This window comes from Peromyscus leucopus, chromosome 18 (assembly GCF_004664715.2).
Source record: "Peromyscus leucopus breed LL Stock chromosome 18, UCI_PerLeu_2.1, whole genome shotgun sequence".
Lineage (NCBI taxonomy): Eukaryota > Metazoa > Chordata > Mammalia > Rodentia > Cricetidae > Peromyscus > Peromyscus leucopus.
The window spans coordinates 34,863,588-34,880,898 of NC_051078.1; the positions used below are offsets into that span (position 1 = coordinate 34,863,588).

Genomic DNA, 17,311 nt, shown 5'->3' on the forward strand with positions numbered 1-17,311 from the left:
CCCAACCACATCACTGCCTGTCTATACAGACCTCCAGGTCTCTATGGTTGGTATTGAGATTAAAGGCATGTGTGTCCATGCTGGTGGTATCCTTGAACACACAGAGATCTGCCTGTCATGTGATTGAGATTAAGGGTGTGTGCTACCACTGCCAGACTTCTGCTATGGCTTGCTATTTAGACCCTGCCTCAAAAACCAAGTGGAAAGCAACTGACACCTAATGACAACTTCAAGTGTCCACATGTACACAGGTAAGTGTGTGCATGTGTACCCATACACATGCAAGCACACACACACACTTATTTTAAAAACTGTTTTAATTTTTTTAAAAATTCTGAGGGCAGCCTGATTAATCAAAAGCTTTCTAAAATGAATATATCATTTGACCTAGAACTTCCATAGTTAGAAATTAATCCCAAGAAATTAATGTGATACAAATTATATTCTTCATTGTTCCATTAAGTGCACCCTAAATGCCTGGAAGTAATGAAGGACAAAATTAGTTTCCTGACTTCATAGTATTTATGTTCTTGTCTTGTTTTTAATGGAAAAAAAAGAACTATAAAAGAAGCATGTTATAATACCAAGATATGCCATAAAACTCAATACTGTTCAGATAGTGACTTCTACAAATTTCAATGTAATAACATTCAAAATCTCAGCAGGTTGTCCTGAAAAAGTCATATGGGAGGGTGGAGAGCTGCCTTGGCAGTTAAAAGCAGTGACTGCTCTTCCAGAGGACGCCAGCTCAATTCCCAGTATCCACATAGTAGCTTACACTATAACTCCTGTGCCAGGGGATCTGACACCCTCTTCTGACCCTCACGGGCAACAGACATACACATGGTGCACATATATACATACATGCAGAGAAAACACTTAAAACACATCTTTTTTTTTAAGTTAGTCTTTTTGACAAACAGTAATGGAACAACCTTTTTATATACAAAAATTAAAAAGAACATCAAGCCATGTGTACCTGAGGTTCATACAGACTCAAATGAACATGAAGATTTCTGATCTATAACACCAAAACATAATCTTGCATCAACACCAGACTAATGAAAGAAACTGTCTTTAAAAATTTAAAAATTAGCTGGGCGGTGGTGGCGCACGCCTTTAATCCCAGCACTTGTGAGGCAGAGGCAGGTGGATCTCTGTGAGTTCAAGGCCAGCCTGGTCAACAGAGCAAGAGCCAGGACAGGCTCCAAAAGCTACACAGAGCAACCCTGTCTCAAAAAAAAAAAAAAAAAAAAAAAAAAAAAGCTCCTTAAAGAATGAGAGAAGTTGACCTCTGGTACCCACAACATGTGTACCCATGCACACACATACCCTATACTCACCATGTACTCCTGCCAATGATTCATTTACAGATATTAACACTTAAGAAATGAAAGCAAAGCTGCAGGATCTCCAGGACACAGGGCAGCAGCAGGATAACCAGGAGGAATTCCAGCAGGGGTCCAGCATCGATAGTGCAGCAGGAACCAGAGGCCTGCAACCAGACCAATGACTCTCTGCAGGGAACACTTGCAAGTGAAGATGTGTGGACAAAAGGGTCTACTGCATGACTCACTGTGTCACACTGCAGCTTCCATGACGAGATTTTTTCCCCCTTTTCTCTCTTAAATTTTATTCAGGGGGTAGGGGGCTGCAAGGGCAGAGGGCAAATATGCAGGGATGGGAAATGAGTGGGATCAAGATGCATGATGTGAAAGACACAAAGAATAAATAAAAAGTTATAAGAAAACAAAAAAATGAAAGCATGAGTCTCTACAAAAAATTTACCACTTACTCAAAACAGCTCTGAGACTTAAACACAAATCCATCACAAGATAAAAAATAAACAAATTGTGGTATTATTTATGTAATAGACTATCACTCAAGAAACAATAAGGAATGCATAAATGTTACAATAATTATGGAGTGAAAACACACTCAGATAAAAACAGGATAAATATCATTGTATTTATATAAAAATCCAAGAACCATATGTAACAATAACAAAGAAAAAGAGATCATGATTTCAAGAGGAACAAGGAGCAGGTGGGTACACAGGAGGGATTGGAAGAGAAGAGAAGGGGAAGATGATGGAACCATATTTTTATTTTTAAAAAAAATTACCAAAGAAACAAATCTAAGAAACACAAACCAATTGATATGTGAGAAAAATCAAGAAACTAATTCAGTGAGTGTATTTGAAGTGACTAATAAATATCTAATATTATACAAAGAATTATGAGTAATTTAAAAAGTACAAAATACGTTTTATCCTCCAGAGAAGAGAAGAATTTCAGTCATAAGTCATACAGCTTTCCTACTTCCAACATAATGGAATAAAGCTACAAATCCTTTTCACAAAAGAGCCAACACCCAGCATTTCAGTGTTCTGGAACCCAATGATAGGCTTACAAAACAGTCCAGTTGTTCGACCATGAAAACAACTGCTATGGATGTGAATAACCGGAGTCCACAATATCCTTACCACTGGTTGTTCCCATCTCCTCACAGGTCAGTGAAGGAACTCAACAGAGTGTAACAGTGAAAACAACTTCAGCATTATCTGAAGGAGATCTGTGTTCTGGTACACTGTCAATTGTCAAGTGGAGATCTCTGTGACAAGCAGAGAACAACAGTAGCTCCCATAGCCTCAGATGAGGGCTCTCTTTAGGGCAAGCAAAGAACCAACCAGGGACTTCACACAGGTCTAGAAATTAAGAGAACTGTAGGGACCTGATTAAATTGTCCACTATCCCAGACAGAAAAAAAAAAAAAAAAAAAAACAAACCTGCAAACATGTAGACCAAATACCCAAGCAGGCACAGGTCACCAGCATTATCTAGAGGAGCTGCACACACAGACAAACAAGAATCCTAGTGAAAAGTAAAGCCAGGACAGACTTGAAAGCAGCCTGTATTTAAATTCACTTTGTGATGCACATGTCCATGCATGGGTCAGTTTGAACACAGCATGCTGATTCTTTTTTGAACACAAAGCTTTACAGACACAAAAAAAACCAAGCTTAATAATAAATAGGGCTAGGTTCAGCAGTAAAGAGTGTCATTTCATTTAAAGACATTAAACTACATAAAGAAATGACTATAATACCACATTATTGGGCTTATAATATGCATAATTGTAATATATGTGTATGTGATAATAATAGTATCAAAAAGGAAAGGAAAAAGAGCTATATTGGAGGGAAGTTCTGGAATTTAACAGAATTTAGTATTATTCTGAAAGAGAAAGCTATAGCTTAAAAAGCATATTGTAACTTCTAGAAAATCCATTATATAAATACAGTAAAAACAAAACAATTTGAATGGTACACTAAACAACATTTCAAAGTTATGTCATGTTTTTCTGTCAGCTAAGCAGCTGCACATGAATCTACTGATATTTTAATTATTGTTTGTGGCCCCACAGACCCACAGTCAGTACCCCACCAGGAGCTGAGATATGCAGTTTTAATTTAAGTCTCTATCATTCTATTTATCAATGACACTCAGGAGTCAGAGGCTGGGGTGAAAACCTGCTAGCTCAGAGAAGTTGAGTAGCAACCAGCTGACCTTGCACGTCTCTTTCCTCGTCCCAAAACCAAAAGGAAACTCAAACTCTAGTTCCGGTCCTTTCCTTCCTGTATGTCTTCTCTATCCAAACTGCTTGCTTCTCTATGGCTAATTCCAGTCAGCTAGTTGCTGGCTCTTCCCCCTGATTTAAGATAAACTTTATCAACAGTCTGGAGTATCACAGTGCGATCAAAATATCCCACAAGAGTTATTGAAAGGAAAAAAAAGACAAATAGAAAACTTGAAAAAATAGCATAAATATACAATATCAACAACTGCACTAAACATTAATGAACTAATTAACTCCATTCCAAGGACAGAGGATGCTACACTGGTTCGGTTTTTCTCCAACTATATATTCCTTACAAAATATTTCTTTGATTCAAAGACATAAACAGGTTAAAAGAAACAGGACAAAAAAATTTAAGGTATACAAAATAGCAATCATAAGAAAGCTAGAATAGCAATAGAGGACAAAACAGAAGACAAAAAATATTATTAATACTAATTATGTTCCATACCAATCATATTTAATAATGACAAAAGGATTAGTACACCATGACAAGTGTTTGTGTCTAACAGAACTCCAACATACAAGGAGGGAAAGACAATTAAAAAGAGAAGACTGCAATGAATGACAACTAAGGTGAAAAATAGTTAAGACTATAGGAGTTGACTGACCTTACTAACACCATGATTATAACTGACAGAACATTCCACCTGAAGACTACAAAATATACAAATAATTTGTTTAAGACAGGATCTCACTACTTAATCCAGCATAGCCAAGAACTCATTAGATAGCCCAGGGTGGTCTTCTAGAACTCATTAGATATACAGCCCAGGGTGTTCTTCCAGAACTCATTCAATAGCCCAGGGTCTTCTAGAGCTCGTTATATAGCCCAGGGTGCTCTTCCAGAACTCATTCAATAGCCCAGAGTCTTCTAGAACTCGTTATATAGCCCAGGGCGTTCTTCCAGAACTCATTCAATAGCCCAGAGTCTTCTAGAACTCATTCTATAGCCCAGGGTGTTCTTCCAGAACTCATTCAATAGCCCAGGGTGGTCTTCTAGAACTCGTTATATAGCCCAGTGTGCTCTTCCAGAACTCATTCAATAGCCCAGGGTGTTCTTCCAGAACTCATTCAATAGCCCAGGGTCTTCTAGAACTCGTTATATAGCCCAGGGTGCTCTTCCAGAACTCATTCAATAGCCCAGGGTCTTCTAGAACTCATTCTATAGCCCAGGGTGGTCTTCTAGAACTCATTCAATAGCCCAGGGTACTCTTCCAGAACTCATTCAATAGCCCAAGGTGGTCTTTCAGAACTCATTATATAGCCCAGAGTGCTCTTCTAGAACTCATTATATAGCCCAGGGAGGTCTTCTAGAACTCATATATAGCCCAGGGTACTCTTTTAGAACTCATTCAATAGCCATGGGTACTCTATTAGAACTCATTATATAGCCTAGGGTGGTCTTCTAGAACTCATATATAGCCCAGGGTGGTCTTCTAGAACTCATTCAATAGCCCAGGGTACTCTTCTAGAACTCATTATATAGCCCAGGGTGGTCTTCTAGAACTCATTCTATAGCCCAGGGTGGTCTTCCAGAACTCATTCAATAGCCCAGGGTGGCCTTCTAGAACTCATCACATAGCCCAGGGTGGTCTTCCAGAACTCATCACACAGCCCAGGGTGGTCTTCTTGTCGAGATCCTCTTGCCTCAGTTTCCTAAGTGCTGGGACTACAGGTGTGTGTTACCATACTTAGTGAACACACAAGAACATTTTCAAGGATGTACCATATACTGAGTCACAAAACTAGTTTAAGATAGGGAATAGTCTGGGCTAGGGAGATAGTTCAGTCAGTAAAGTGCTTGTCATGTAAGCATGAAGACCTGAGTTCAGATCCCCAGCACCCACACAAAAAGCCAGACACAATGATGAACATCTGTCATGCAAAGTAGAGAAGGAGGATCCCTGGAACTTGTTGGTCGGCCAGTCTAGCCACATTAGTAAACTCCAAGTTCAGTCAAATATGCTGTCTCAAAAAACATGGTAGAGAGCTATTAGGAAGATACCACACATCAACCTCCAACCTACATGCACAGACATGCATAACATAAAATCACTGCCCCCTCAGAGAAGTTTGAAATCATTAAAAGTATGCCATCTGAGCACCACAAAGTAACTAGCTCACTACAGTAAGAAACATGGGAGGAGCTGGAGAGATGGCTTGGTGGTTTAGAGCGCTGACTATGGGGGGGTGGGGCAGGCCCCCAAACAGCTGCTATAACAGGCAAAACCTGGATCCAGGAAAAGCCATAAGCTAACACCACCCAGGGATGGGCCAGCATCTAAGAGAAAGTATCGGACATTCCAACCTTTAGAAAAGATTAGATAAGATCGCTAGATGTCCCTGAGCCTAGTACACACCTATTTTCCCTTTTTACCAAGATACCCCTAAACAAATGTCTGCCAATCAGGGTCCTGAACCCGGGAATTCTCCTCCCCACATGCTGCTATGATAAAAACCCTACCTCATCCATGTTGTTTAGGCTGGTCTTGAACTCATGGTCCTCCATCCTCAGCCTCCTGAATGCTGGAATTGCAGGCATGTTGCCAACATGCCCAGCTGAAAAGAGTTTTTATAAAGTGTGAGGCACTATATAATGAGAACTATTATCCCAAAGACAAGGAAGGCTGCCCTAGCTTCTTTATTGTGCTGTGGTAATGGTATCTTCCTAGAGATGGGGTTGCAGGGGGCTGCCAGGCTCTCTGCTCTCACCATGATGTCTGACAGAGAGACCAAGCTTGAGCTTGCAGTCATTGGTCTGGTTCGAGGCCTCGGGTTTCTACTACCCTATTAATTCTGGGCCCTCACTTAAGGCTCCTCCTGGATATCCGGTGGTGGTGGTGGTGGTGGTGGTGGTGGTGGTGGTGGTGGTGGTGGTGAGGAGATCCTGCAGCTTTGGGTATGCAGGACTGGCCCCTTCACATGCTCCAGCAGATCACGGAGTGGATGTTGGGGCAGGTCAAGTCATAACCTTGGGTCTGGGCCTGGGCAGCCGCAGGGTTATGCAGGTCAGCCTTCCAGTTCTCGCCTGTCCTCACCACCAGTGAGCTCTCCAGCACTGTCTGGCTAATTCACCCTTGCAGCAATGGGCGAGGGGTGGGGCTAGCTCCCCTTCCAGGCCCTCAGGGGTACCCTTCCCCACCTACATCATCAGGGCCAGCTCCAGGGTGTTGCCCAGGCGAGGGACAGGGGACACTCTCCCCAACACTGCAGCCGGCAAGGGAGAGGGTCACCTCGCAGTAAGGGGCGGTGGGTAGGGGGGGCATCTCTCCCCCACCCACACCACATGACAGATGAGTGGTGGGGACAGCTGGATCAACCACACCTCCACAAACAGGGTTGGCTCTATTTTTGTTGCCCTGGTGTAGGGCCTGCTCTCTTGGGTGATGCCGCTGGTCGAGGGACAGGGACAGCTCTCCTGCTCGTGACCTCAGGGCCAGTTCTCACACCTGCCTCAGGTGTAGATGGGGGGGAGGGGCCTTTCCCCCACCCATTCGGCCACAAGACAGATGAGCAATGGGAATAGTTCTCCCATGCTCACAGCTTTGGGGCTCACCCACATTCCCACTAACAGGGCTGGCTCTATTTCCAACTGATACTTTTACAAAGACATCCAAACAACTAAAAGAAAAAGAAGAGTCTCTGAACAAATGATGCTAGGTGTGGTGATATTGTGTTCCCCAAAATATTGTGCACCCTAATAAACTTATCTGGGGTCAGAGAACAGAACAGCCACTAGATATAGAGGCCAGAAAATGATGGCACTCACACCTTTAATCCTAGCCTTCTGGAGGCAGAGATCCATCTGGATCTCTGTGAGTTCAAGGCCACACTGGAAACAGCCTTTAACCCCAGGAAGTGATGGCAGAAAGCAGAAAGGTATTTAAGGCCTGAGGACCAGAAACTAGCCTGGTTAAACTTTTCAGCTTTTAGCAGCAGTTCAGCTGAGATCCATTTGGATGAGAACTCAAAGGCTTCCAGTCTGAGGAAACATGATCAGCTGAGGAATTGGCGAGGTGAGGAAGCTGTGGCTTGTTCTGCTTCTCTGATCTTCCAGTGTTCACCCCAATACCTGGCTTCAGGTTTGTTTTTATTAATAATACCTGTTAAGATACTTGCTACAGCTAGGAAATATGACAGCCACATTAAAAAAGAAAAACCTAATCTTATACAAATATACAGTTATTTCAATATAGATTCCAGATGTAAATGAAAGAGAGAAAAGAAAAACCACACAGAAAACCTTGGTAACTTAGGATTGGATTAAAAAAAACAAAAAAAACCTTATATATAATAACAAAGAATAGTACACATGAACACACAGAAATCAACTAGACTTCATTAAGAACTTTGCACATCAAAACACACTAGAAAAAAACATGCCACAAAAATCATCTAATTTTTTTGTCCAGAATATATAAAGAATTTTTACAATATATAATATTTTATATACATTTAGTAACACATAATTTTTAAAAAGGGACACTCAACATGTTCATTATAGAAAATATGGAATGACATCCATGTAGAAAAGGCAGGAATTCTGATCAATTCTTTATTAAATTTATATATTTTATTCTATGTGAGATGTATGTATCTATATACTGTTTTATGATATTGTGTTTGTGTTCTGACAAACAAAGCTTGCCTGGAGATCAGAGGGCAGAGCTAGCCACTAGTTAACTATAGAGACCAGACAGTGGTGGCACACACCTTTAATCCCAGCACTAGGGAGGTGGAGACAGGATGATCTCAGCCCATGTAGTTTGAGGATGCATAGAGACAGGACCCCTGACATTCAGTCTGAGATTTAGAAGAGGTGAGAAGTGGCTGGCTACTCTGTTTCTCTGGTCTTTCAGCTTTCACCCTCAATATCTGACTCCAGACTTTTATTTTTAAGACTAATTAAGAACATGCTTCAATATACCATGTGCATGCTCAGTGCCCCTGATGGTCAGAAGAGGGCATCAGATCACTGAAATTGAGTAACAAAAGAATGGTTGTGAACCACCATGTGGGTGAAGGGAATCAAACCAGGTCCTCTGCAAGAGCAAGACATGCTCTAAACTGCCAAGTCATCTCTCCAACCCCTGATCACTCTGAAAAAAATTAAGATTAGGAGTATGGAAGGGGAGAAATAGAAGGGTACATATCTCACGAGAATTTCTAACATTAGAATGGATAAAATACAGTATAGCATTAATGTCCACTGTGACCGAGTCAGGCATTACAACTTGCCTTCTTTGATACCAAACAACTGTTCAGGAAAGTATCACTTTCCACATAAAAACAGTAATGACAAAAAAAAAAAAATTAACTGATCTGAAAAGTTAAGTAGTTGGTAAAGTTTACATAGCCAACATTTTAGTCCTTGACTTCTGGTCCCAAACTCTTCCCTCTGTTTTACTTCTAACCCAAGGCTTAATTGTCTTCACTAGCAAGCTCAGATCTTTACAGAGGCCGACTTTCCAGAGACAGGTTTACATTAGAGCTGCAGTGTCAATCAGTGAAGATATATGATACGTACTGTAGATGTATCCAATCGTCTTTTTAAAATAAAAAACACAGAGCCAATGTAAAAGAGAGAAAGCCGAGAGGTCAGAGCTCAGAGATAAAATCTTACCTCCTGCAGTGCTCCTAACTTCCCCGAGAGAGAGCTACTTCCTGTTTGTCTGTGTTTAAATAGTCTTTCTGTTCTGCCTTCTCATTGGTTCTAAACCCAACCACATGACTGCCTCATCACTGCCTGTAAGTACCGCCCTCCAGGTCTTAAAGGCATATGTCTCCAATACTGGCTGTATCCCTGAACACACAGAAATCTACCTAGCTCTTCTAACCATCACGCTCTTGCTATGGCTCTAATAGCTCTGACCCCAGGGCAACTTTATTTATTAACATAAAATTAAAATTACATTTCAGTACAAATAAAATATCACCATAACGTACACTTTGGCCTCCGAGATCTTACCCCAGTTCTCCTCACTACTGTCTCCATCTACATTCTGCATGCATGTGTTTAGCCTCTTCTGATCCCACACATTTTCCCTATCCTTTATATCCAGGATCTTCACTACCAATTATTGCTAATGACTCCTGATTCCCTCTCTCTCCCAGAAACTTCTCCTCCATCCTACTCCCTGACTTAATCCTATCCCCCTCTAGTATAAGTTGAATGTGTCTGTATTCACCCTCAAACTATACTTAACTAAATTATAGTGTGTTTTACTTGTAAATCTAGGTCAGGTGTCCTTCCTACATGTCCCAAAATATATTCACATTTATCCTTAATGCATTTACTGTGTTAAATCACAAGTTTCTTCATTTCCCCAGCAGACAATATGGTGCTTAAGATGGTAGACAGCAAGGTAATTACGACAGTCTTATTCTCCATTTCTCCAGTGTCTAGAATAGTGCAGAGGTGAGAGTCAATGTTTTAAGTTTTAATCACGGTGCCAAAGAGATTCACGAAACAAAAATGCCTCTAACCTGTAGGCCCCTTGCCCAAAGACCAATACTTCCTGAAACGCCAGAGGCTACTGTTTATGGGCCATAACAAGCCACATGTTTTCACTCCCCTAAACAAGTTTGTTTGACCTAACTACACTGGATGTGCTTGATCATATGTGGGTGCGAGGGATGTAGGAAGGAAATATGCTGGCCCCTGACTGGACCTGATGGGAAATGCAGTGAATTGTGGGTTTTGCCTTTTTGAGCGCCTGCAAGCCAAGACTTGAGGCTATTACTGAAGGAAGGCTTCGAAGACTTATTTTTTTCAAATGGGAAAATAGACTAAGAAAAGTTAAGTGACTATTTTAGTTTGTTTTCTATTGCTGTGATGAAACATTGGCCGAAATAACTTGGGAAACAAAGAGTTTGCTTCTTTGTTTTGTTGTTTTCTCAGACAGCCTTACTATCTAGACAAATCTCTGGCTGGCCTCAAACTCATAGAGATCCACCTGCCTCTGCCGCCTGTGCTGGGAGTAAATGGGGAGCCACCATACCTGCTGGTTTATTTCAGTTTACACTTCTAGGTAACAACAGTCCATCACCGAGGAAGTTGGGGCAAAAACCCAAGACAGGAACGGAAGCAGAGACCATGGAAGAACGCTGCTTGCTTCTCCTGGCTGGCTCAGCTTGCTTTCTTACACGTTCCAGGACCACCTGCCCAGGGGTGGCACCGCCCACAGTAGGCTGGGCCACCCAATCAATCACTAATCAAGAAAATGTCCTAAGGGGCTTGCCTACTTCCCTCCTTCAGGATGACTCCAGCTTCGGTCAAGTTGACAAACTAACTAAGCAGCGCACTCACTCAGGCTGGTCTCCTAAATCTCTGCTTCTCTTCTCACACAATCACAGAGCTAGGAAATGATGTTTACTGGTCTAAGGTTTCCATGCAGCTCCTGAAGTCAGAAGAAAAGTACAATTCAACTTCACTCCAGTTTCAGCTAGCAATATATCCACGCTGCAGAGAAGGCTGATACTAATTACTTAATAACTTTTCTACAGATTTTTGGTTGACCCAGTCTTTTCAGGTATCTTTTATACCTATTTTATACACTATTATTCAAAAACATTTATAATGCATCTCTGTGAGAAAAAAAGCACAAGAAATGATGTCAGCACCCTGAAAAAGATACTCAAAGTCACACAGTGTATGCTCTTTGACACTGTATTGGCTTTAAAATAAAGTGTGGTGTCGATGAGAAATACAAAAGCGAGCGCTGGGGCTGGGTGTGCGGCCTGAAAACCTCTGTAGTTTTCGGTGGTTGCTATGTTCTCCTGCAACCCTGTTACCCGGGCAACAACTCAGAAGCTGGGCGGGCTAGCTCACTTAAAGCCTAAGCCAAGATTTATACAACTATTCCAGAACTCTACTTCACCTTTTTATACCTTCACCTGTAGCCACTCTTTGCCATAAACATCAGGCATGGGACTTATGACAAGCTTATGAAAATTACCTAAATGTTAAAGACATATTTTGAGAACGACAATTATTTTCCAAAAAGAAGCGATCAGACCTTAGGTTCCTCCTCGCTCTAAATTTTAATTCTTTAGAAATAACATACAGGCAGCAACAATTGAGCACTTTCCAGCTTCCTTGACTTCTCTCCTCCTAGAACAGTGCTCAGATACAAAAGAAACAGCACTAGACTTGACAGTCAGTGATCCTTCCACTATCCAGAGACTGTAGTCCTGACAGAAAACAGACATATGATGAACTTCAGAGGGTTGCAAAGTTATGAGAAGCAGATTAAAATACTGCCATGGTTTCATAAATTAAATGTTGAGTGAGTAAAAAGTAGGATGGAAAGGAGTGAAACGAGATGGGGAGAACATGGGGACGAAAGAGGGAGAAAGGGAGGGAGGGAGGGAGGGAGGGAGGGAGGGAGGGAGGGAGGAAGGAAGGAAGGAAGGAAGGAAGGAAGGAAGGAAGGAAGGAAGGAAGGAAGGAAGGAAGGAAGGAAGGAAGGAAGGAGGAAGGAAAGAGACTGAGGGCTCCTTTTTAAAACTAAGGCTCTTCTAAAGCGGAACCAGGAAACTGACCAAACTCACCAAGCCCACGTGGGAGTAGAGCCAGAATTCTTGAGGGAGTTCTCAGTGATGCTAATGCCATGGGAAATTCTCAAATATTCATTCACACTTTCTAGGAACAAAATCTTTCCTTCTGATTCCAGGGATCCCCATTCTTTAATTTCCGTTCTTGTGGTTCATGGCTGCCCTTCCTACATCTTCCAACCATGTTCTGACTTCCGTTAGACTATAGGAAGGGTGGGTGTAGCATGAATCTTAAAAGTTCTTATTAATAAAATCAAACCCGAGGCCAGTTATTGGGGTGAAATGCTGGATGGTCAGAGAGACAGAACAAGCCACAGCTATCTCACCTCGACAGTTCCTCAGCTGATCCTGTTTCCTCAGACCGGAAGCCTCTGAGTCCTCATCCAGAATGAATCCCAGCTGAACTGTGCTGCTTCAAAGCCTGAAAGCTTAACCAGCCAAATGCTTCTAGTTTCTGGTCCTCACACCTTATATACCTTTCTGCTTTCTACCATCACTCCCTAGGATTAAAGGCTTGCTTTCTGGGATTAAAGGCGTTTGTCACCATGCCTGGCTGTTTCCAATGTGGCCTTGAACTCACAGAGATCCAGAGGGATTTCTGTCTCTGGAATGCTAGGACTAAAGGCGTGTGCTATCACTGCCTAACTAGTGGCTTTTCTGTTCTCTGACCCCAGATAAGTTTATTAAGGTACACAACATTTTGGGGAACACAATACCACTACAGGTGGGGGTACAAATGAACATTTGTCACTCAGGAAACAGTCTTTCAGTGACTTCTGTTCAGAAAAGAAGAAAGGATACGCCCATGAAAGAGGTTAATCTAGTCAAGAAAGAAAAGATAACAGATCATAAAGTCTAAGTGTCCAAGAGATAGGATTCACAAATGCATACTATAGAATTTCAAATGTCGGGGTGAAACTCAACCTTATCGGGAAGGTATCGTTCACATTTTTTTACAGGAAGAAATTGGGACAAGGTAGAAAGAAATTAAGATTGACACAGGAACGAGAAGGCGGGTTTAAAGGATAGTGGCAGAAAAACAGTTTGGACAAAGGCGCCTTTGCCATAATGGTTATGAATCTGGAAAGCCAAGGAGAGACGTCAATTTTGAAGAAGTCGTCTTAAGAAGTCAGTTGTGGTGGGGTGGGACCAGAGAAATGGCCCAGCAGTTAAAGAAAGCTTCTGCTGCTCTTGCAGAGACCCAGAGATCTTAGCACCAGCATTAGCTGGCCTCTCAACTGCCAATATCTCCAGCACTAGTGAATCAGACACACTTGATCTGGCCTCCACACACATGTGCATATACACACAGCAAGAGGTGAATATATTCTGAAAGAATTCAGTTGGCAGGCCATTCTTATACAGCTATGAACACACATTCCCAGAAGTATACATTGTTAAACAATCTAAGAAAAGTACATACTGAGCCTAATACAGTACATATGACAAATCACTGATCTTTCTCTTAAGAATTCGTTCTACAATTCTTGAATTAGAACATTCCCCGATATAACGCTGATTTCCAATTACTAAGGTATACATCGCACAACATGAATCATTCTTGATTTTTTTTTTCTCTTTCTCGCCCAATTCCTCAATGGCTCATTACTTCAACATCAGCATCTGAAGGACACAGGAAATGACAACTAAAATGAAATCTACACAGATTGTATTAAGAGTGCACAGTCCTGATGTTCCAATTCCTATTGCTAATTGTCTTAATTAGGGTTTCTCTTTCTGTGAACAGACACCATGACCACAGCGACTCTTCTAAAGGAAGGTATTTAATTGAGGTGGCTTGCTTACAGTTCAGAGGTTCAGTCCATAGTCATCACGGTGGGATGTAGCAGTGTGCAGGCAAACATGGAGGTAACCAAGCAGACATGGTGCTGGAGAAGTAGCTGAGAAGTCCTACACCTTGTAGGCAACAGGAAGTAGCCTGAATGTCACCCTGAGCAAAGCTTGAGCAAAGGAGACCTCAAAGCCCATCCCCCACAGTCACACATTTCCTCCAACAAGGTCACGCCTACTCCAGCAAAGCCACACCTCCTAAGAGTGCCACTCTCTATAGGCTTATGGGGGCCAATTATAAACTACCACGCTAATAGTTTGAATTTAAGGACATCATCTATCAGTTTACAGGCACAGTGGCTCATACATGCAGTCCCAACACTGGGGAGGCTGAGCAACAAGGGTTTGCCAGGTGTTTGAAGTCTGAGTTAAAGTCTAAGACCCTGCTTCAATTTAAAACAACAACAAAGAAAAAAAAAGGTAGAAACAAACAACAGCAAAAAGATCATTTAAGCCAGTCATTCAGGCCTGTTAGGTCCCAAGACATTCCTTGTCCCAAAGTCTGGCATTTAGATAAAAGCCAGCACTCCCTGGGGACTAAGATAGTTCCTCCTTGCTAAAAGGAGTCAATCTTATCTCTGGCAAAAGAGGCCAGGTATGTGGCTAACCCATTAACTCATGTTTGTAGTATTAGCTATTAAAGTCTATGCCAGCCTCTAGGCTCCCTCGGTTCCAACTCACAAGTACCTGGGACAGAGTCTATGGGGCTGACATACCCCAGCCCCTGCCCTAAACCTGGCCAGCTCTCGACCTTCGCTTCTCTTCCCCAGCTTCTCTTTCCGACAGAACCTTGGCCATTCTGACTACTCGCTCTCTTGGCTCTTGGTTCTGCTCTAGACTCCTGGACCTCTTTCCTCTTTTCTCTTTCGCTCTCCCCCTCTCTCTCCTCTCACGGCCCGGTCTGTTCTGTGGGCCATGTTCAGTCTGGACCCTTCTAGACGCCTCTGGCTGTTCTGTTCTCTCCCTCATAGCTACAACCAACTCTCCTCCTCAACCGTACCTTACAGCAGTTATGTCCTCATCATCATCCAGCCCCAGAACTCAGGAGGCTGAGGAAGAGAAACTGCCAATTCAAAGTAGGCCTAGGCTACAAAGCTAGACCCAATCTTACTGCTTCCCCCACCAAACAGACCACTTAAAAAAGTAAATTAAATAAGACACTTAATTTACCATACAAGTTCTATATTAGGGTTCAACAGGTGGAGAGTTCAACAACTGCAATACCAGGGCTTAAAAACTTGTGTTTTGCAATCTCCAAATGTTGTATGCAACTCTAAATTGCTATCATCTTGTTATTTGAGAATATTACTAAATACAGCCTGCATACTTTATCTCATTAGAAAAGAAATACTCAAAGAGAAATATTCAGCATACTCTGGAATAAGTAACAACCGAAGAACAACTGAAATCCATTTGCAAGTCTCCAAGAAGTCATGTGTGACACAGAAAAATCAAAGCATTCTACTAACTCTAATTAACGTGGTTGGAAATCAAATCTGAATACAAAAGATGAGAAATGTAACCACCTATGGGCTAAAAGCATAAATGTGGAGAACTCTGAACTCAGTTTACTAGGCCACATTTAATTGTGTTCTAATTGAAATTAGACTTGTTTACGGTGATGTTGCTTGGTAACAGAAGCACAGCGTTTATACCTCCTCAGTTCTTTAGACCTCAGCTGAGTACTTTATACTCTGAAGTATTACGAATTCGTCACATATTAAAAAGTTCGGAACAAATTTAACCTTATCCTAGACATCTTTGAGGAGGAAGTGGCTTGGTAATTAGAAGGTGACCAAAGACTTAAAACGCTAGATAAAGGCCACGTGCCCTTTCATTAGAGTCAGAAACTGGACTAAGGATTTGCCAAAGTTATCAAGCCCAAAACACACTTCACATATTTCAGGCCTGACCCCAGCAACATCCAAGGATCAAGCCCAGAACATACTTAAGCATATTTCAGAACTTACCTCAGCAAACATCACTGCCACAGCTGTCTTAAAGGACAAGGAAGATGACAGCCTAGCCTTTCCACCACAAATTAAACCGGGGAGGCGCTCCCCATGAAGCCAATTACCCGGCTGGCTACCATGCCGCAGTGCACCAAGGAGCTCCGGTAAGGAGTTTCACGTGCTTCCAAAAACTGCAATCAGAACTCATCTCACCGCCTGCCTTCCCGACACGCGCGCTTCCACTGCTTTACCAGGAAGCCAAAGCGGGGTTCAAGGGCGGGAATGGAGGAGGAGGGCTGCAGGGTTCCAACCTGCATGCCTCCCCCCTCCCCAAAAAAAAGAGAGAGGTCACTTACCAAACTCATCCACCGTCCTTGTAGCTCGCCCCCCCGGGGGACCCCGGCACAGCTCCGACCACCGCCACCCACTCCGCTCTGCTCGCCCAGGCATGGGGGCCGAGGGGGTCCGGTGCCCCCACGCTGGGGTGTCTGCCCAGCCGGCCACGCCGGGCGCGGTTTCGCGCCGCGCGCGGGCTGCAGAGGAGCCGGCGAGCCGGGCCGGGCGATCGGCGAGGGCGCCCAAGCCTGGGGAGAGCTGAGGAGGTAGCCCGGGAAACTCGAAGGGCCGAGAGGGCGGCGGCGGCAAGCCCGGCTCCTCCTCCGCGGCCCGGCCTCCTCGGCAGACACGCCGCCCCCTCAGCCCCGCCGCCCCGCCACTCGGCGCCGCCGAGCCGACCGCGGTCCGGAGCTGGGCGCAGCGGCGCGCGGGCAGGAAGTCCCGCCCCCCGCGCGCGCCACGTCATCAGCGCCGCGCGCCGTCCCCGGCCGGAGCCGTTGGTGGATGCAGGGACGCCGGCGACGGTTGCCAGGGCCGCGGAGGCTGCGGCGGCTGCGGCTGCGGCTGCTGCTGCGGCGGCTGCTGCTGCTCCTGCGGTGGGCAAAGTGGCAACGCCGCTCTGGGGCGTCCCTGTGAGCCCGGGGCGACGTCAGGTCGCGCCCCGGACACTCGGGTCGTGGAGCCGGTCTCACCGGTGGGGTTGAGGGACTCTCTGCCCCGGTGCCGCTCTGGTCACATTTCCCTTTTTCTGCAGAGTCGCCACCAGGACAGTCAGGTCAGGATCTCCTGCCCCAGTGTCATCCTGGAGGCTCGCCCCTCGGAGGGAGTCACAGCCAGCGTGAGCCCCTGGCCTTTCGGGCTGTGAGCTAAAGTTGACACGCGGTGCCAGCTTTGACAAGACTAGTAACAGAAAAGGCTGAGATGAGCGAGCTAGACTGAATTTCAGCGTTTCAGGGTAGGTGTGGGAGAAGAGG

At 43.8% G+C, this 17,311-nt stretch overlaps 2 protein-coding genes across 2 annotated transcripts in view; one reads left to right on the plus strand and one right to left on the minus strand.

The window, feature by feature from the left end:
• Cep83 (centrosomal protein 83) overlaps window positions 1-16,651 on the minus strand; it is a 122,997-nt gene extending 106,346 nt beyond the window's left edge. The window contains exon 1 of the mRNA XM_037196807.1: window positions 16,358-16,651. The gene's annotated coding sequence lies outside the window, so the exon portion shown is untranslated. The remainder of the gene's footprint in view (window positions 1-16,357) is intronic.
• LOC114700576 (translation initiation factor IF-2-like) overlaps window positions 1-17,311 on the plus strand; it is a 47,704-nt gene that overhangs the window by 19,855 nt on the left and 10,538 nt on the right. The window contains exons 2-4 of the mRNA XM_037211917.1: window positions 15,021-15,125; window positions 16,382-16,569; window positions 16,624-17,112. Of these exons, the coding sequence (XP_037067812.1) occupies window positions 15,021-15,125; window positions 16,382-16,569; window positions 16,624-17,112 (782 nt within the window). The remainder of the gene's footprint in view (window positions 1-15,020; window positions 15,126-16,381; window positions 16,570-16,623; window positions 17,113-17,311) is intronic.